The 21,212-nt window shown below is 43.6% G+C and overlaps 1 protein-coding gene across 1 annotated transcript in view; it reads right to left on the bottom strand.

The window, feature by feature from the left end:
- Positions 1-21,212, bottom strand: part of RCOR1 (REST corepressor 1) — a 130,527-nt gene that overhangs the window by 13,210 nt on the left and 96,105 nt on the right. Inside the window, exons 5-7 of the mRNA XM_050954193.1 lie at positions 17,498-17,659; positions 14,931-15,049; positions 6,348-6,426 (exon numbers count right to left, since the gene is read on the bottom strand). Of these exons, the coding sequence (XP_050810150.1) occupies positions 6,348-6,426; positions 14,931-15,049; positions 17,498-17,659 (360 nt within the window). The remainder of the gene's footprint in view (positions 1-6,347; positions 6,427-14,930; positions 15,050-17,497; positions 17,660-21,212) is intronic.

Genomic DNA, 21,212 nt, shown 5'->3' with positions numbered 1-21,212 from the left:
AGAGCTCTAGCAGAATAGCTTTTGACAGCTCCAAGCACATTGAGACCCTTAGTATATTGTGCAGTCTTTGAGAATTTAAAGAGCTAACCTATATTGGAAAAGTTGCTTTGCTGGCCCTAGGTATATCTTTGTAGAATTCAATCAACTTAAAAACCCACAGAAGAGAATCTAGGTGTCAATATGGAGATCGGCAGTGCTTACATAGTGTCACAGATGTACACAACTGTTCATAGATAGAAAACAAGATCTCTATACCAAGGCTGAGTACTTAAATTGAAAAAAAAAAATAAAGCTCTCTTACCACTTAGAAAGCAAAGAAAATGAGACATTAACTGACTCCACGAAAGGGGAGGAGTTAAGGAAAAAAGGTTACAATTTCATCTGTTCTTCGAGATGTGTGGCTCATGTTTATTCCATTCTACGTGTGCGTGTGCCCGCCCATGTGCACAGTCAGAGATTTTTGCAGATTTAGTGGTATCCATAAGGCCAGCTGTGGCACCCCCTTGAATGCTGCGCTCATGCGTCAGTGCCACCGGCCCTACGCTCTCTCAGCTCATTCTTCCTGGCAACTCCAACAGAGGAGCAAGAGGGCAGGTAATGGAATGGACATGAGCAACACATCATCTCGAGAAACAGTTAGTTAAAAAGGTGGGTAACTGTTTTTTCTTCTTCCAGTGCTTGCTCATGTTGAGTCCATTCTAGGTGACCCACAAGCAGTGTCAATGGAGGTGGGCTTGGAGTTCACAGTCTTGCAGTGTGCAGCACTGCTCTGCTGAAGCCAGCATCATCTCATGCCATCAAGAGCAACGCCACCAGGTTCGGTTGCAGAAGACTGCCGTGGTTCTGGGACAGCAGGTCTGGCCAGAGACAGACTCAGCAAGTGGCTATCGAAAGGTCCAGCTGCATGCCGAACCAGTGTTGGTGAGGCCACTTGCAGGCTATAAGGATAACCTTCGCCCTGTCCTGTTTGATCTTCATGAGGACTCTGTGGATGAATGGCACTAGCGGGAAGCCATACATCAAGGTCCCCAACCATGAGAGCAGGAAAGCGTCTTACAGGGAACCCCTGTCCATCCCCCAGAGTGAACATCTGACATTTCCTGTTCTCACGGGATGCAAACAAGTCCATCTGGTGAGTCCCTCACTGTTGGAAGACAATACTGACTGCCTCTGGATGGACCGACCACTCGTGGCAAGACAAGAAGGTCCTACTGAGGCGATCATCAAACACACTCCTGGTCCCAGGCAAATGCATTGCTACTTGATGAATGGCCTGCCGCACACAAAAATCCCAAAAGGTGGAGAGCTTCTTGGCAAAGGGCCGACAACCTTGTTCCGCCCTGTCTGTTGATGGAATACATCGCGGTGGTATTGTCTGTGAGGACCTGAACCACCTTCTTTTTGACCCTTTTGGAAGTGGGAGGGATGGACGACTGGGTTTGCCAGAGGGCCATGGCAATTTTGAGGATTCCATCACCTGGTAGTGCAACATGGGCAGGGGTAGAGGCTGAGAGGACGTTGAACAAGATATCTGCCTGCATGGGCATCTCCTCCACTTCTAGGCCCAACTTCTCGGCCACTCATTGAAGCAGGGCCTACTGTTCTTTAAAAATCGTCTGGCGAGCTGGTCCTTGAGTGTCCTGCAACTGTCTCGTCCGGGGACGAAGACGACGACTGTACCACCGGGGGAGGCTCCAGGGCATCGTCCACTGCAGGGAAAGGAGGTTTGGGGAGTGGGGTTGTGGGGGTTGCAGTCTCCTCTGCCTTCACCTCGAGCATGCTTCATGCACCAAGGCCAAGTGCGATCAGTGACGACAACTGTGGCTCCAAGGCAGCAGTAGATGAATGGTGGAAAGGGGACACTGCCATGACCAGCATGCACCAATAAGGCCACTGCTCTGACCAGCACCGTCCACGTCGACACGTCCTCAGGTGCCCAATCATGCCAGTGGAGTCTGTGTGAGGCCCTGAACTGCCCTTCTGTGTGGGAGGAATCCCCTTCTGGTGACCACCGTGGGGCCATTGATGCCTGAGTCTGCATGCCAACCATCGCCGCTGGAGACCCGTGCCCAGAGTGAGAAGACTGGTGCTGGTATCAAGCAGACCAGTCCTGGGAGCACTGGAGACATGACGAGGAGAGTCCCATGAGGCAAGTGACCCAGATCTGCGCCGAGAGGATGACCAGTGGGAGGGCAAATGGTGCCAGTAGTACGGAGACCAGCGCCTCCAGCTAGGCAATCCGCATCAAGACAGCAGGGACTACAAACATGGTGCTGGTGACTGAAGGCAAGCCCCAGAGGATCTGAGCTGCAACTCTGTAGATCTGCGGCGGGGAGGTGGAGAGCACTGTCTTGTCTAGGGGGATCAGTTGCGCTTCACTGCCCCCCTGAACGCTCTTAGAGGTTGGCTTTCCCTCATGGGGAGCCTTTGCCATTTCCCACAGCACATGCAGTGTTGGTGCTGCAGGCAGAGGCATCTGCTCCTTTGGCGCCAGGGGGAACTGGGGAGGGCGTCTGTGTCATCAGTAGGTTGGCTCCCATATTGTGCCCAGGAGTTTGTGGTGGACCTTTTAAGGGACTAAGAACTCTGATCAGGAAGGCACGCACACATAGCTCCAGAATGGCCAGTTGGCCTGAACTGAGTCCCTTGCCCCATGATCCGTGGCCTTTCTTGCCTGGAGCCATCCTAGTTTTCTTTTTGGGCACCAGTGACGGGAAGCGGTGCTGGGTGGAGCCCGGTGCCAGAAGTGCACTGTGTACGAAGACACTAGGTGAGTCTTGGCGGGATGGTTCAGAAGCCGGGCCAAGGGCAGACTCCATGAATATCCCGCTCCTTTTGAGTTCTGGGCCAAAAGTTTTCACAAATACGGCACTTGTCCTTCATGTGTGATTCCCCCAAGGACTTGAGGCAGTTACTATGGGCATCACTTACAGGCATAGACCTGTTCAGTCTGCACAGGGCTTAAACCAGGAGACCGGGGCTTGCCCTGCCTCAAGCGAAGTCCTTGCTGGGACTCTAACGTCTAACTACTAACTACACTTAAACTATTTACAAGGCCCTAAGGCTCAAAGTCAATAGCAAGGACTTGCAGTTTCGTTTCTATGCAAGGAAAGGTACGCCGACTAACCACCATGGGCGCTAAGAAGGAACTGATATATTGACACATGAGCGTGGCACTCAAGGGGGCACCACTATCGACCCTACGGATACACTAAGGCAAAAAAACTTTGATGACCACACACCTAGAATGGAATCTACATGAGCAAGCACTCAAAGAAGAAGCCGCTCTCAGTCACTAATTCTGTGTGATGAAGTTACGATTATGAGAAAGCCTCAATCATTTCACAGTTAAACTGAAAAAGAAGGAAAGTATAATAAGGAAGCTCCCCATCTCCTCCTGAAAAAGAAACACTGAGACCAAGCATTTTTGAGAGCCCTCCAACCCCCTCTCCAAGTTGTATGGCCCTGAGAAATTCCCGTATTGCCTAAGAAGTCATATAGAGAACTCTGAGTCTCTGAGCTGACAAATATTTTTTTGTTTGGGTTTTGGGAATGGGGTGGAGTGATGATTCACTGCGATTACAAACCTGACCAACTCACTGCAGAAGTGCAATGATGAAGAACAAAAGCATATCCACCTTCTGGACTGTTCTGCTCTCTCTCAAAGTATTTTGGATTCAATCGGCCCTCAGGCTTCAGTACTGCAATATCAAACCTAATTAATGCTGCACAGGCTATGCAGACTGTAAATGAGAATAAAATGAAGCTGGCAGTTACTTTCCAGTGACAAGCCCTCAGAAGGCTGCTTGTCATTGCACACAGAGAGAGAGTGACTGAATGGGCTTGGTGAGCTTTTTTCGGGAGGGTGGCTGGGCAAAAGAGAGTGGTGGCACAGATTATCTGAATTAGAGAGTGAGAAATAAATAGGATATTTAATCCCATATAAAATACTTTGCTACAAAAGGGACCTGAACCCCAAAATTGTGACCATTTGTTTCCTTTTGGAACACACGTAGATACAAATGAACTTTGACTTCCACTATGCACAGCTAGATCTACAGATTGTAAGAAGCCAATAGTAATCCAATGTTTTAGACGAGTGAGTAGAAATAAAAAGTGAATAGTAAAAGCTCTTTGAGATTAAGTTTCCTCAAAGAAATTTTCAGTTTGAAATCTTAAAGCACTCAAAAAACTGCTTATTATCCCTTTTTTTTTTTTTTTTTTTTTTTAAATGAACAGACAATACTGAAGATTCCCAAAGAGCAGAAAATGGAAAGGAGTGGTGGTAAGAAAGAAGCTCTCATTCACTAATTCTGTGTGATGGATTCAGAGAAAGCCCGAATTGTTTTACAGTTAAACTGAAAATGAAAGAAAGTATAATAAGGAAGCTCCATCACAATATACAAGATGATCAACTGGGTAACTAAAGCGTAAACTAATTGGGTAAACTACCAAATGCATGCCTTTTGCATGTAGCTTTGCACTAACTGTACTGGGATTATGACATTGGAGGGTGGTTTTTAAAAGAGATTTTATTGCAACAACGGAGAATTTTGTCTAGTTAAGTATTTACTTCTTTAAAAAGACAAAACAGTGTAAGTATGCGCACAGGATCTGTAGGAACTAATGTACAGTAAATATATTATCAGAGTTCATCCTTTATACAAGATTGCTTTAGAAGTGTGCAAAATTAAGACAGCTTTTTGTCTTGCTCAGCTCCAGTTAAAGGGTTTGCTAAACATAACCCATAAATACCTCTTTCCAATCCCTCTTTAAAAATATTTAAAACAAAACCAAAACTCAGTCAAGGTATCTTCCAGACGTTTTCCAATTTTAACACTGATGTATGCCACCACCTTCCATAGTTCAAAGTCACATCTTCGCTCTCTATACACTGCTTTGTTACTACCACCCCCCTACCCCGCCCCCCATGAATGCCAAAGCTTGTAACATTAGTTTGAGGTATATCCCTGGCCCATCTGTTTAGAAAAATAACACAAAGAATCCCATAGACTTTGCAGATGCAATACAAGTCAAATTTAAGTAAAATGAATAAACCCATTCCCTATGATAGTTTCCTTGTATCTTAAATTATATTTCTCAAATCTTAACCATCATTTCTCATTCTTAATGTTTGGATTGTGCAACAGGCAGCTGCTAAGAACCACATTTACTTCAGTGGAGATGTGTGGGGGTGCTGGGGTCAGCCCACATGGATACAGTTACACAATCACAGCCTTCATTTGTATCTGAAGGCCCCAGACAGCTAGGGTGAGTTCTGCTGTATACTGCAGTGCCTCCTTTTGTCCCAGTACGGACTAAAGTACCACAGTCCTTATATGTGCTAGTTCTGAGGGAGACAGGCTGACGTCTTATTGCCAAGAGCAATTGGTGTCGTTCTACTGACTTCAGCAGACTTACACCTATTACACCATTATTGAGTCAGGCATGCATCACCTTATCACACAAAGCTCCTACACTGTGCGACTTGTGGACGTTACAAGAACAAAGCTTTCCATAAAAGTAAATGTCAATTTTCCAGTTCACACCCAGCCCTGTTCCAATGAAAGTCAATCGGAATGTTGTCACTTCAATGCACTCAAGCGCAGACTCCTTCTGGATGGACAGGCTAAACAGAAAATGCCCACAAGGACTGAGCGCTTCAGTTAACTTCAACCTAATGTGTCTGGACTATAATGTTATTTTTCTACTAGGGAGGAAAAGAAGTCTTGTATTAGGTCACTTCATTCCCCTAATAGTTATTTTAATATAACAGGTAACATCAAAAGAACTGGAATGTAGCAGTTAGCATATGTTCCAACCCTGATTACAGTTAAAAACATGTTAACTATTTTCTCCCTCCAACTCCCTGTTAAAATACTATGGGCTAAATTTTCAAAGGCAACACCTACATTTGAGCACAAAATCTTTTAATATTCAATCCCCCTCCTCCCAAATTCACAAACAAGGATCGGGCAGGGGGGTGGCTTTGGGTTGCCCATACATAAAATTTCAGCAGCCTGGTCAATGCCCCTTTGGAAGGGGGAAGGAAACACAGCCACATAATCTTTAACCTTTGTTGTTAGCAACTTCAGGTGAAATCCTGACCCTGCTGAAGTCACTCAAAGTCTTGGCATTCACTTCAAATGGGATCAAGGATTTTGACTACAAGTTACTCTAATCAAAACTGTAAGTCGCTATTATTCCTGTGCTGAATGTTAACTACGCACAAGCACAAATAAAAATGGCCACTGTCAGATCCTCTGTGGCACAACAGAACAGTTCACAGCAGCAGGTGAAAACTTTCATTAGCCTTCAGTACAGTATTAAGAAAAAAAAAAATCTACCTCTTTTTTGCTCTCCTTGTTTTGTTCAACTTCAATATCAACAGGGTTAGTTCCATTTGTTTCCTCCATTTCATCCTCACTGAAAGACAAAAGCAAGGCATGACCATATTACTACGAGAATGTCTATTTCTCTACAACAGTCTGCTGGAAATCAGGCATGGATGGAACATTCAATCCAACGGCCTTTCTTTTGGGTGAATTTTAAAGTCAATTACCTCTTTAAATTAACCACATTAGGGACCATTCATTTAAAAGCTTTTACATAAACTCTTCCGTGGTATATCTGGGCAAAATGAAGTCTGTTCACCCTCAAAGGCAAAAATAAAATTAAAAAAGTCAGAAATTCTCTGGCTGTCAGAGTCAAAAAGAACTAGCTGAATATTTTTTTTAACTTCAAGCAAACTCAGACAAACAAGGATATAGAGCAAACAGCTTTAATGTGGATTTCATACATTTAATTAAAAATCTTAAACGTAACAAAAAGCCACATGCACAATTAGTTCTCCCAGGGATAAAAAAAACCACCACATATGTTTAGCACTCCCATAATCTCATCTTTAATTCCTCCCTTAGTGGAAAAAAAAAAGAAAAGAAAAAGCATATTCTATCACAGGGGTTGGCAACCTATGGCACGCAAGCTGATTTTTGGTGGCACTCACACTGCCCAAATCCTGGCCACCGGTCCAAGGGGCTCTGCATTTTAATTTAATTTTAAACGAAGCTTCTTAAACATTTTAAAAACCTTATTTACTTTACATACACAATAGTTTAGTTACATATTATAGACTTATAGAAAGAGACTTCTAAAAACGTTAAAATGTATTACTGGCACTCAAAACCTTAAATTAGAGTGAATAAACGAAGACTCGGCACACCACTTCTGAAAGGTTGCTGACCCCTGTTCTATCAAGTACTGAATAATAATAATAAGCAGCATCAAATTGGGGCCATACTGAACGTGGCCTTGGAACACCCAGCCAGTTTAATTTTACTGGAATTCTAATTTCGTTTTTGACTACCATTCACATTATGGTATACTTCCATGTATGGTTTAGAGGTAGTGTACCATACATCGCTGAAGTTAATTGCTCTGCTTTTTATGATGTTCCCAGAGTGCAAGGAGAAGATTATTTGGACTATGTTTATTTTAAAAAGGACACATGCAGGTTTCACTGGTCCCATGAAATCAAGCAACCCATTAAGTTAGCCAAGTTGTAGAAGTCAGCATTATATTCTACATACCCTCTTAAAATTCCAGAGTACATTGTCTGCACAGTCCACAATCATTTATTCACCATTTAGGTTCCAGTTTTTATTTGCTTTATTATTTTAAATTATAAACCAAGTGAAGAATATGAACAAGACACGTGCACCTGTTCTGTCACTAAGGGACACATTTTAAGGTGGCGTTAACGGTCTTCCATTTGCAGTCACTTGTGCAAACCTTCCTTTTCGTCTAAGCTGCATGCTTTTCTGTACAAAACTGATTCCCAAGCTAGTCTGTCCATGCAAGTTCTGTCACTTCTGGGCGCAGAAGACTGCATGTACAGAGTCCCATGCACACAAATAAGAGAACAGGTTTTGAAAACCGAGTCCCACGTTTGTTTGAGGTTATTTTAAAGTGATTTCAGTGCTGCTGAAAGATGCCTTGGGAATTCCTCTGTTTAGTCACAGAACACATTCAGCAGCAGGGCAAGATTCCTCTAACTGCCCCTTTAATTAATTAGCCTTAACTCTAAAGGGCCAGAGTGCAATTTTACCTCCACACTGATTCCGTTTTTGGTGTCTGCTGAGACCAACACCAAAAGGTGCCAACTGTGCTGGAAGTGTGTGTCTAGAGGGTCACATAATTATGAACTAGATTGAGACCACTAAACCTAAACCATTTTGCAGAGGTTTATTACAGTCATTACTTAACCTAAGCACAACTCAATCCACAAGTGAACAGGCCTGGAACACAAACTAGCTTTAGAATTCACATATTCTAGCCTCAGGCTCAAATGACAGCACTGCTCTCCTCCCTGCCCCACAAAGCAGAGACAAATTCCATAGGTTTTTTCCTGCAATTATTCTACTTGGCTATTTGATTTTTAACTAAGTTATAAACCTTCCAATCATTCTTTAGCTTGCTAAACATGGAAAGCAAACACTATGGCTTGGTTGACACCTAAACCTTAAGTCAATGTAGCTATGTCGGTCAGGGATGTGAATAAGTCACATTCCTGACCGATGTATCTTTGTCAACCTATCCCCGGGTGTAGATGTAGCTAAATAAATGGACAAATGTTTCCATCAATGTAGCTTCTGTCATTCAGGGTGATGGTTTTCCTATACTGATGGGGCAGGAGGGGAGAAATCAAAACAAAAACCTTCCACCAGCTTAGGCTGCGTCTACACTACCGGGTTATGCCAGCATAGCAACGCTGACATAGCTAACCTGATGTAGTTTCCATAGTGTAGACATACTCTAAGTATCTCTGCTTCTGTTGCTTCTCTCAAAGGCTTTGACATTCAGAAATGTAGCAGCCCATCTACTTGCTCTCCATGGAGTTTACAGAATCTTAGATACACCATTTATAAAAGACTATACTATAAAGATATTTTTGGGTGGCAGTAATTTCAGTGTGGTTTACAAGTATAGAAAAAAATGCCAGATGCAGCCTTTCTGAATACTAAACTATGTAGTATGAACTACTAGACAGTGCTCCTTTTAGGAAATGCAATTATTTTTCCACTGAATAAAGTTAATAAAACAAACCATTTGGGGGATGGAGAAATAACAGTATGAAAGGGAGGCACTGATAAAGGAAAGCCAACAAGTAAGGGATTAGTTGGATAGTGGTGGTCTTCTTTGAGCCCACTCTCTTCCTTCCAATTAAGCAGGTGTGGTGAATCCAGCTGGAAGATGAAGACAGTCTTGCTGGCTCATTGTTGCAGTGTGGTTCAACAAACTGCACCATGGGAATGACCCTCTTCCTATAGGGATCTCCTATTTGAGGCATAGGAGCTAGGGTGTGGGCTAAGCAGTCATGAAATAAGAGCCGTTTGATGGGAGGCATAGGCAGAGCATTTCCAGCTTGTGAAAGACATCTCCTTTCCTGGGATGTGGCTCTAAGAGAAGTTCTGACTCTACAAATGTCTAAATTGCGTTTTAGAGCGAGTTGGGAAAAGCACCTGTTCACAAGGACAAGAAACATCTGGAGCATCGCAAAAGCGCCACAGCTATGTAGACAGGGGAAAGACAAGGAGGATGAGGATGCAGAGAACCTTTGCAGACCATCAGACCCCTCAGTGTACCAAGGAGTCATGGCCCACCAAGGCCTCAACTACCCTAGGTTCAAGTGGGGTTATCCAGAGAAAGAGGATTCATAGACTCTAGGACTGGAAGCGACCTCGAGAGGTCGTCAAGTCCAGTCCCCTGCCCTCATGGCAGGACCAAATACTGTCTGGACCATCCCTGATAGACATTTATCTAACCTAGGATCTCTATCTCCAGGAAGTATCTGTGTAGCTAAATATATGAACTATCAGCCAAACCTTCCTGAAGGGTGCTGCAGTGTGTGGTAGGCATGGCAGCCATGGAGACTGCTGCAGGCCTTAGCCTGAAATAGTGGAAACAAACATCAGAGGGGTAGCCGTGTTAGTCTGGATCTGTAAAAGCAGCAAAGAATCCTGTGGCACCTTATAGACTAACAGACGTTATGGAGCATGAGCTTTCGTGGGTGAATACCCACTTCGTCAGATGCATGTAGTGGAAATTTCCAGGGGCAGGTATATATATGCAGGCAAGCTAGAGATAACGAGGTTGGTTCAATCAGGGAGGATGAGGCTCTCTTCTAGCAGTTGAGGTGTGAAAACCAAGGGAGGAGAAACTGGTTTTGTAGTTGGCAAGCCATTCACAGTCTTTGTTTAATCCTGAGCTGATGGTGTCAAATTTGCATATGAACTGAAGCTCAGCAGTTTCTCTCTGAAGTCTGGTCCTGAAGTTTTTTTGCTGCAGGATGGCTACCTTAAGGTCTGCTATAGTGTGGCCAGGGAGGTTGATCCCACTTCCCTCAGATCCCACTGAGGAATACACTAAGAAACTGCAACATCTACTCAGGACACTCCCTACACTAACACCGGAACAAATCAACATACCCTTAGAGCCCTGACCAGGTTTATTCTATCTACTCCCCAAGATCCACAAACCTGGAAATCCTGGACGCCCCATCATCTCGGGCATTGGCACTCTCACTGAAGGACTGTCTGGATATGTGGAGCACTCCCAGCTATCTCCGTGACACCACTGATTTTCTGAGGAAACTACAATGCATTGGTGACCTTCCAGAAAACACCATCCTAGCCACCATGGACGAGAAGGTTCTCTACACGAACATCCCACACACAGATTCATAGACTCTAGGACTGGAAGGGACCTCGAGAGGTCATCGAGTCCAGTCCCCTGCCCTCATGGCAGGACCAAATACTGTCTAGACCATCCCTAATAGACATTTATCTAACCTACTCTTAAATATCTCCAGAGATGGAGATTCCACAACTTCCCTAGGCAATCTATTCCAGTGTTTAACTACCCTGACAGTTAGGAACTTTTTCCTAATGTCCAACCTAAATCTCCCTTGCTGCAGTTTAAGTCCCTTGCTTCTTGTTCTATCATTGGAGGCTAAGGTGAACAAGTTTTCTCCCTCCTCCTGATGACACCCTTTTAGATACCTGAAAACTGCTATCATGTCCCCTCTCAGTCTTCTCTTTTCCAAACTAAACAAACCCAATTCCTTCAGCCTTCCTTCATAGCTCATGTTCTCAAGACCTTTATTCATTCTTGTTGCTCTTCTCTGGACCCTCTCCAATTTCTCCACATCTTTCTTGAAATGCGGTGCCCAGAATTGGCACAATACTCCAGCTGAGGCCTGACCAGCGCAGAGTAAAGCGGAAGAATGACTTCTCGTGTCTTGTTTACAACACACCTGTTAATGCATCCCAGAATCATGTTTGCTTTTTTTGCAATAGTATCACACTGTTGACTCATATTAAGCTTGTGGTCCACTATGACCCCTAGATCTCTTTCTGCCATACTCCTTCCTAGACAGTCTCTTCCCATTCTGTATGTGTGAAACTGATTGTTCCTTCCTAAGTGGAGCACTTTGCATTTATCTTTATTGAACTTCATCCTGTTTTACCTCAGACCATTTCTCCAATTTGTCCAGATCATTTTGAATTTTGACCCTGTCCTCCAAAGCAGTTGCAATCCCTCCCAGTTTGGTATCATCCGCAAACTTAATAAGCGTACTTTCTATGCCAACATCTAAATCGTTGATGAAGATATTGAACAGAACCGGTCCCAAAACAGACCCCTGCGGAACCCCACTTGTTATACCTTTCCAGCAGGATTGGGAGCCATTAACAACTACTCTCTGAGTACGGTTATCCAGCCAGTTATGCACCCACCTTATAGTAGCCCCAGCTAAATTGTACTTTCCTAGCTTATCTATAAGAATATCATGCGAGACCGTTATCAAATGCCTTACTAAAGTCTAGGTATATCACATCCACCGCTTCTCCCTTATCCACAAGGCTTGTTATCCTATCAAAGAACGCTATCAGATTAGTTTGACACGATTTGTTTTTTACAAATCCATGCTGGCTATTCCCTATCACCTTACCACTTTCCAAGTGTTTGCAGATGATTTCTTTAATTACCTGCTCCATTATCTTCCCTGGCACAGAAGTTAAACTAACTGGTCTGTAGTTTCCTGGGTTGTTTTTATTTCCCTTTTTATAGATGGGCACTATATTTGCCCCCTTCCAGTCTTCTGGAATATCCCCCATCTCCCATGATTTCCCAAAGATAATAGCTAGAGGCTCAGATACCTCTTCTATTAACTCCTTGAGTATTCTAGGATGCATTTCATCAGGCCCTGGTGACTTGCAGGCATCTAACTTTTCTAAGTGATTTTTTACTTGCTCTTTTTTTATTTTATCTTCTAAACCTACCCTCTTCCCGTAAGCATTCACTATATTAGACATTCCTTCAGACTTCTCAGTGAAGACCGAAACAAAGAAGTCATTAAGCATCTCTGCCATTTCCAAGTCTCCCGTTACTGTTTCCCCCTCCTTACTGAGCAGTGGGCCTACCCTGTCCTTGGTCTTCCTCTTGCTTCTAATCTATTGATAAAAAGTCTTCTTGTTTCCCTTTATTCCCATAGCTAGTTTGAGTTCATTTTGTGCCTTTGCCTTTCTAATCTTGCCTCTGCATTCCTGTGTTATTTGCCGATATTCACCCTTTGTAATCTGACCTAGTTTCCATTTTTTATATGACGCCTTTTTATTTTGTAGGTCACGCAAGATCTCATGGTTAAGCCAAGGTGGTCTTTTGCCACATTTTCTATCTTTCCTAACCATCGGAATAGCTTGCTTTTGGGCCCTTAATAGTGTCCCTTTGAAAAACTGCCAACTCTCCTCAGATGGAATACAAGCTGTCAGGAACCGTATCCCCGATGATGCCATAGCACAACTGGCTGCTGAGCTCTGTGCCTTTATCCTCACACACAACTATTTCAAATTTGATGACAATATATATCTCCAGATCAGTGGCACTGCTATGGGCACCCGCATGGCCCCACAATATGCCAATATTTTTATGGCCGACCTGGAACAACGCTTCCTCGGCTCTCGTCCACTCACGCCCCTTCTCTACTTATGCTACATTGATGACATCTTCATCATCTGGACCCATGGGAAGGACACTGGAAAAATTCCACCACGATTTCAACAGCTTCCACCCCACCATCAACCTCAGCCTGGACCAATCTACACGGGAGGTCCACTTCCTAGACACCACAGTGCAAAAAAGTGATGGTCACATTAACACCACCCTATACCGAAAACCTACCGACCGCTATGCCTACTTCATGCCTCCAGCCTCCATCCCGGGCACATCACACGATCCATTGTCTACAGCCAAGCACTGAGGTACAATCGCATCTGCTCTAACCCCTCAGACAGAGACCAACACCTACAAAATCTCCACCAAGCATTCTCAAAACTATAATACCCGCACGAGGAAATAAGGAAACAGATCAACAGAGCCAGACATGTATCCAGAAGCCTCCTACTGCAAGACAAACCCAAGAAGAAACCAACAGGACTCCACTGGTCATCACATACAGTCCCCAGCTAAAACCCCTCCAACGCATCATCAGGGATCTACAACCCATCCTGGACAACGATCCCACACTTTCACAGGCCTTGGGTGGCAGGCCAGTCCTCACCCACAGGCAACCTGCCAACTTGAAATATATTCTCACCAGTAACTGCACACCGCACCATAGTAACTCTAGCTCAGGAACCAATCCATGCAACAAACCTCGATGCCAACTCTGCCCACATCATCTACACCAGCGACACCATCACAGAACCTAACCAGATCAGTCATATCATCACCGGTTCATTCACCTGCAAGTCCACCAATGTAATATATGCCATCATATGCCAGCAATGCCCCTCTGCTATGTACATCGGCCAAACTGGACAGTCGCTACGGAAAAGGATAAATGGACAAATCAGATATTAGGAATGGCAATATACAAAAACCTGTAGGAGAACACTTCAACCTCCCTGGCCACACTATAGCAGACCTTAAGGTGGCCATCCTGCAGCAAAAAAACTTCAGGACCAGACTTCAAAGAGAAACTGCTGAGCTTCAGTTCATCTGCAAATTTGACACCATCAGCTCAGGATTAAACAAAGACTGTGAATGGCTTGCCAACTACAAAACCAGTTTCTCCTCCTTTGGTTTTCACACCTCAACTGCTAGAAGAGGGCCTCATCCTCCCTGATTGAACTAACCTCATTATCTCTAGCTTGCCTGCATATATATACCTGCCCCTGGAAATTTCCACTACATGCATCTGACGAAGTGGGTATTCACCCACGAAAGCTCATGCTCCATAACGTCTGTTAGTTTATAAGGTGCCACAGAACTCTTTACTGCTTTTGGAAACAAACAATCTATTGAAGCTCAGTGGCTTAGGGACCTGTAGCGTGCCAGGTACATTTGTACAGTAAAGCACATGCGCAACTAAGAGAGGGGTGGGTACAGAATTCCATCCACCACAGCTAGTGTGAGCTCTTCTCTCTCCTCCTCTTCCCATCACGAAGCCAGTCTACTCGACCATTGCACTGGGTAGAAAATTTGGCCCTGAAAGCATTTTGCTGGTAGCAAGCTTTCTGCTGGGACAAGTGTGTAGACAAAATAAAGAGAGGGGAGTGCCAAACATTGTCAATCTTCCACTTAGTGGGTGCTCCCATTCTATGGAATGTTACATTTAAGGCTAAAAACCTGCCCTCGAGTTACCATTGTGATCTCCCTTTACAGGGACTTGAGAGTTGCATGTGAATCAGATGGTAGAATTTGGTCATGAACGTTTACATGGACACAGATTCTGGTTTTAAAAAAGGCACACCAGGAAGTGTCTGGGGGAAAAAATCCTAGTTCTAGTTCTTTACAAGCTACCAGAAATTCCAGGATCATCATAAAAAGATTTGAGTGGCAAGACACAGTCTCTCTCACTGCAAACATACCTTTCTTCCCGTTCCCTTTTTTGTTTACGAGCATGGCGGTCCATCACGCTGGTTTTAGTCCTTGTCTTTTTCCAGGAGTAGTAAAATTTCACCAAACTGGCTATCGATTTGTCAGGAAGCTGAAAATAAAAGAGTTACACTTTTTAGAAGTCTTCACAGGTTTACATGTACAGCATTACCAGGATTTCACATCAGATGAACCAGACTTTGGTACATACTATGACAGCCAGCAACATAGGGTGGCAATATCTATTCAAATTAACAAAAAAGAGGTTTTAAAAGGATGCAATATTGGTTCTTTCTACAACCTTTGATAAGCGTGTAGCAAGTTGTAATATTTTCATTCTCATTGTCCTGTATGTCTACATGACAAGCCTGCCTTCCATCAAGCAACTAAACCCATATTAAGGTAGCTGACTCATTTGTGTTCAGCAGGCTAGCCTAGAAGAGACCTGCACCACTCTTGTCCCTCACCTCACCCTCCGCAACAATAACTTTAAAGGTCTGAGCCAAGTTCCATTAAAAATCAGGGAGCTACAGGTGGAAGTCAGGTCCCTCTTATGTAAGGACCAAAATTTCAAAGTTTTGACTTTAGATACTTGTGGTTATCAGTGGCAGATTTGGTATACACTGAGGGCAGTAAATAGCCCCAAAACTGTACATTTGTTCCTCTCTGTGGAATGAGTTTCACACCTCTGCTCTAAAACGTGCAATTTTAATACCGGTCAGCACCCACGTACTACGTAGGTTATTTCTGGATACCAGCACAGGCTTCCTCAGTGCAAATTCAAGGATAAGGTTATTAAGAATGCAGCTAATTTGGAATAGGTAGGTCAGTACACTTGCACTTACTCTTTTGTTTTATAGCCAATACTTAGTCATTTTTATGAAAAGTGCACTATATTCTGTCAGTGTTTACCCAGCACACTCAAAACCACAAGATGCTACATGCATATCAAAAGTTGCTCAAAAAAAAGTGTCCTGTAATTCATTACTGAGAAGCAGTATATGAGTCTGGCATTAATGCACTATAATCCACGTTCACAAGGGGACAGAGTTACAGCCATTCACCTGAACTGTGAATTTCCTAATTTGGTGCTTACCTATGCTACATAATAGGCTCCCTTACATGTTTTACAATCAGTTTACAGGTGATATTACTGAGGGATTCTTTTATTTTACATTTAAAAGGAAAAAGTGGGGAAAAAAAACCCTGAAAGGTGCTTCACTCTCCAGGCCTTCAGAGTTCTGCTAGTTTTGCATAAATATTGCAGGAGGCAGTCATCCAGATCCTATAACCTGGAATTATTTGGCTGGGCACCACAGGAATCCTGTTCATACACCTGCATAAGGAGATTTTAAGGGAGGACGAGAACAGGACCTAGTCCTACAATCCTTACAAAGGTGCATAGCAGCCCTCCCTACCCTTTGGAACAGTCAGATCACTTTTTACTATTCAGCTAAGTTAGCAATGCATGGAGCACCACTAGGGTGACCAGATAGCAAGTGTGAAAAAAAAAATGGGATTTTTTTTTCCGGGTGGGGGATGTGGCCGAGTTAATAGTTGCATATATAAGACAACAGAAGGGCGTCTGGTCACCCTCATCACTGCACACTTCCTTAGCTGCACACTTTACGAGTGGATCAAAAGCCTTGTGCACAGTATACTGCATATGCTAGTTTTCAAAGGGTTGGAACTGTCCAATCAAAGCCAGAGCTTCACTGGACTAGTCAAAGGGATTTTCACCTGAGGGATAGTTTTCAACTTTCAAATTTCAACCTCCCATCCCAGCTGAAAAACTGTTTAAAACTTTCGTTTCACTACCACTCTCCATCCTTTCCTAAATGGAGTTGATAGCTTTGTGTTTTTGCTGAAAATTTCCTCTCCCCAAAAAAGTTCACTTTCAGGCAGATACCAAGCCTAGAAAATTTCAGCTCCAACGGTAAAGTTTCATAAAGACTGAGTGATTGAAAACAGGGAATTAAATCTACAATCCTCAAGCACTGATGCTCCCATATGATACTTAATAGGCACTTATCGCCAACATAAATGTATAAAACTCCTAAAAAAACAATGTTAAAAAAAAAGTAAAGCAGATTCAATAAAGCTCTTTGGGGAAAGGACTGTTTTTCATTAGGTATGTGTACCATTCATTGCACAATGGGGCCCTAAACCCTCATTTAGGCCTCTAAGTACTACTGCAACACAATAAAATGAAGAGTGGCCCCGTGAGTGACAAATTAAAAAGCAATACCAATTCTACAGCCAGAACGGTCTCTCAAGATTGTAAAAAAGAGTCAGATTCTACTTCTAAAAGACTCTTTCTTTGGATGATAAGCGGATTCTGTGTCTGCTGCTAGAGGAACGTGAGATGATAAAATAGTCCCTCCCAAATCAGTATAGTTCTCCTCTGAATGACAATGCAAGAGTCAAGCTTTTCCCCAACAACCCACCCCCACACCAGACAATCTTCAAAATGAGCAGTTACATGATTGCTAACAATCCTGTATTGGACAAGGTGACCACAACAGTTTTTCCCAGATCTAATTATTACGATCCTACTTACCATCTGCTGAATTCTATGAAATGTTTTCCCATGGAAACTAAAGGCCTGTTCAAACAAGACCTTGTCTTCCACTGTCCACTCGTCTGGGAATGGAGTAAAGTTGGGCAAATCAGCCAAGGATTTCTCAATATTATGCTTGTGCCAAAAGAGCATTCCAAGGGCCTGAAAGAAACACGGACACACGAGAAACTGAGTTACGAGGAGAGGGAATATACAGTCCTTATACTGATACAAGTAATAGGGTGATAGGGCAGCACGAAAGTTACAAAAGGGCCATGATTCTGACCTCATATACACGTGTTTGAGACTGCAGAAGCTTAAGTGACAGCAAGAACCTGGCATCTGACCTATTACCACTTTGGACTGTGATGCATCAGAAACTGGCCCATGTTGTATAAGGAGCAAAAGGAAAGAGTTCTATTGCTGAAAGGCCGCTAGAGATTGCTGCAGGAAAAGGCAAGTGGGGTGGACATTTTTGCTAGAGTTTAAAAAATAAAAATTGAAAAAGGTCTTCCAGCAAAAATGGCACAGACACAGAGAATTTAGCCAAGGACAAAGTAAAGAGCTAGAAAAATGTGTGTAAAGCAGAGATTAAACTAAACTACAGGCAGAGTTAGCAGGTGAGACAACTTCCTATTAGTGTTCAAGTCTTGATACTGGCCTATTTGATTGGGTGTTTTTGTGCTTTTTTTTTTTTTTGAGGAGGGAGAGGACAGTCTTATTTGTTGACTGAGCTGCCCCTGACAAAGCAGGGGCATAGCTCACTATCATTCGGGGGATGACGACTATCATTTATTCCCCCTAACTTCATCTCCTTCACTTGCAACCCCGAGTCTCCAGTTCAGAAAACTGAATTACACACACTGCACCCCCTGGCACTAATGAATGCTTGCCCTAGTGAGCCCTCTAAGAGGTATTCACTCAAAATCTAGCACCCTCCGGAGGTGGATGGCAAAAGAGCATTCTGACCCTTCACTCTGATGGAGTATTATTTTTGGGGCCGTTAGCCTCCCCAGAGTCATTTCAGAAGGGCCTGACCCTACCGTGCTACAAATATTTAAAATAAAAATTTGCAACTTGTTTCAGAACTGCTGTTAAGTGAAAACGATCCCTGACCCGCTGACTAAAATATTATCTGTTTGACATATGCAAAGTTGACTCTGGTTCTGCCACCATAACTCCCCCTCTATCTAGTAGTTTCACCCAGTCCATTCAGACTGCCAGTGCTACCTCTGAAACTGGGGTTTCCCCATCCCACTTTGCTATGCAAAAACCCCAGTTCCTTTCTGGGCACAAAGTTCTCGCTCCAGCAGATTCTGCAATTATATGACTAAATGCTTGATTCACCCCAGTTCTCTTCCTCATGAAACCAGACTCTCCCTGCTAAATATCTAGATTTCTTCCCCTTCACCATGATACAGAACCAGAAGAGTCTTTAACATGTCATGGTTTTGAAGATGTCACGTGAATTAAAAAAAATACAACTAGACAGTTGGGAGGGGAGAGCTTAACTAGCTAGTATAGAGGCCATGAAAGATTTTACAAGCATTATGGTTTCTTCTTTTTTAATATCAGACCCAGTCTCTCCTGGGCACCTTCCCAAATATCCCTGTGTGAAGCTATACAAGCTGGACATTAGTACAGAAATACATTGCACAAAGAGGAGATATGCTGAAAGGGCAAAAGCGGAAAAAAAGTTCTTAAAAAGAGGGGAAGTTGGCCCACATACCAGCCTCAGACAAAGGGCAAGGAACACAAGTGTGTGTGTTTGATTATTTTTTTTAATGGGTCAGGCTTTTAACATTTACAATATTCTTTTAAACAGACATTATTTCTAGAAGGAAGACATTTTACAAATAAGCTGCTTTTACACAGCTAGCAATAGTGCCCACAGGGATTTACCAATTCTAAGTTCTTCTACCTACCCCTCCTCCCTAGGAAAGAACTCTACTTGTCCCTCCCTGCATGTATCCATTTAGCTGTTGGTACAGAACCCAGCTACAAGTGAGGGAGAGAAGGAGAGGGCTAGAACAGACGAGTTGCATACAGAACAAATGCAGCCAGCTGGACACGAAGCCCATCAGACATCTGAGCTTTAAGGAAGAGTCCCATTCACCCTTCCAGAGAAACCTGATCCCTACTGCTACATCAACAAACTGGCACCCATGTCTCTGAATGTGATGGAGGGCAGGATCCTCAAGGCAATTGCTACCTTCTCCTCTGCTGCCCTATGCCTTGGAGGGAGCAAGCTTTGCAAGGCCATTGCCTCCTTGGTTGACCCCACACTTGGGATCTTCTAGGCTGCCACCTGCTATAGTGTCCTGAACCCTAGAGGACTGGCTCTCACTAGTGTGTGCGCGCACGTGCACACACACGGTCAAATGCTTGCCACCACCATTGGCTAATAACCTCAGAGCCAGAGGCAAAAGTCCTAAAGCTGGCTGTCTAGGCTTGAATTGTTCCCTCAAATTCTCACTCTTCCCCTTCTCCCCCCCCAAAGGATCTCATGTCTAACATCAGTCTGAAAGGGGAAGTGTCCATGGTTATGCAATTTTTTCCTGGGAAAGTCCAATTTCAAAAATAAAATGTCTAGAACATTGGATTAGTAGGACTATTTGCATAAAATAACCATCCTGGAAGGACATTCAGTGCATTTCCTAGCAGTGCTTGATTTTCAAATTCTAGAACCACCAAAATCTTTGAGGCACATGCTGCCCTGCAAAGGAAGAACAGTGGAAGGTTCTCTTCCACTGTTACCTCCCCAAGACAATTCATTATGGAGAAACAGAAACACAGGAATTGCCATACTGGATCAGGCCCATGGTCCCCCTACTCAAGCATTCTGTTTCTGATAGTGGCCAGTACAAGATACTTCAGAGAAATGGGTAAGAACCTCACTGTAGGCAGATTTGGATAATCTGCCCCTCCCCACGAGAGATCAGAATGAGACCTAAGTAACAAAAAGAAATGCCTGGGGACAGGACAAATTCATTTAGTAGAATAAGGGGAAGGACAGAGACCATCAGCTCAATTCACAGATCACTGTAAACCTGACAGTGAATGTTCAATTGCCACCAGCCTGGCTGACCATACGCTCAAATCATGACAAGTGAACAGTGGGACAGAACACTGAGAGCTTAGAAAGTGCCAGGTGGCACTGACCATTCAAGCACATAGTTACACAGCTTAGTGAGTCGTCCTGCCTCAATCCAGAGAGCCCAGTAGCACAACACACACTTTTCTCCTTCCTCCCTCCCTCCCCTTAACCAGATGTTCCCATTCCATCCCACCCTTCCGGTCACAGCATCACAGCCACAAAAATCCTTCTGTTCAAGGAGAAGACGTGTTTTCCAACTTTAGATAACTCTCGCGACATCTAAAAACATACATGTGTGTTCAGTTTTTAAAGCTTCGGACCTGGCACTTGGCTGCATCTCAGTTTTATAAGTTTTTTTAAGTTTAAACAAAGTCTGATCAGTTTTCACTTTCCAAAAACATTTACCTTTCAACTGAAATTGAACAGAAGAAGTTGTCACTCAAATAAGAGGGGCTTAGTTTTTTGAAGAAGTTATTCATGACTTCACATATTAGAACAACACACCTATCTCAACCTTAAAGGTTACCTGTGTTGTTTTAAAAAGGTGGGGGTAAATTAGGCTTGTGGCTATTCACTGCTTTAAGGGGGATTACTACTACATTTTTGGTCCTAGAAATA

The sequence above is a fragment of the Gopherus flavomarginatus genome, chromosome 5, assembly GCF_025201925.1.
Source record: "Gopherus flavomarginatus isolate rGopFla2 chromosome 5, rGopFla2.mat.asm, whole genome shotgun sequence".
Classification (NCBI taxonomy): Eukaryota; Metazoa; Chordata; order Testudines; family Testudinidae; genus Gopherus; species Gopherus flavomarginatus.
This window is presented reverse-complemented; position numbering and strand designations above follow the sequence as displayed.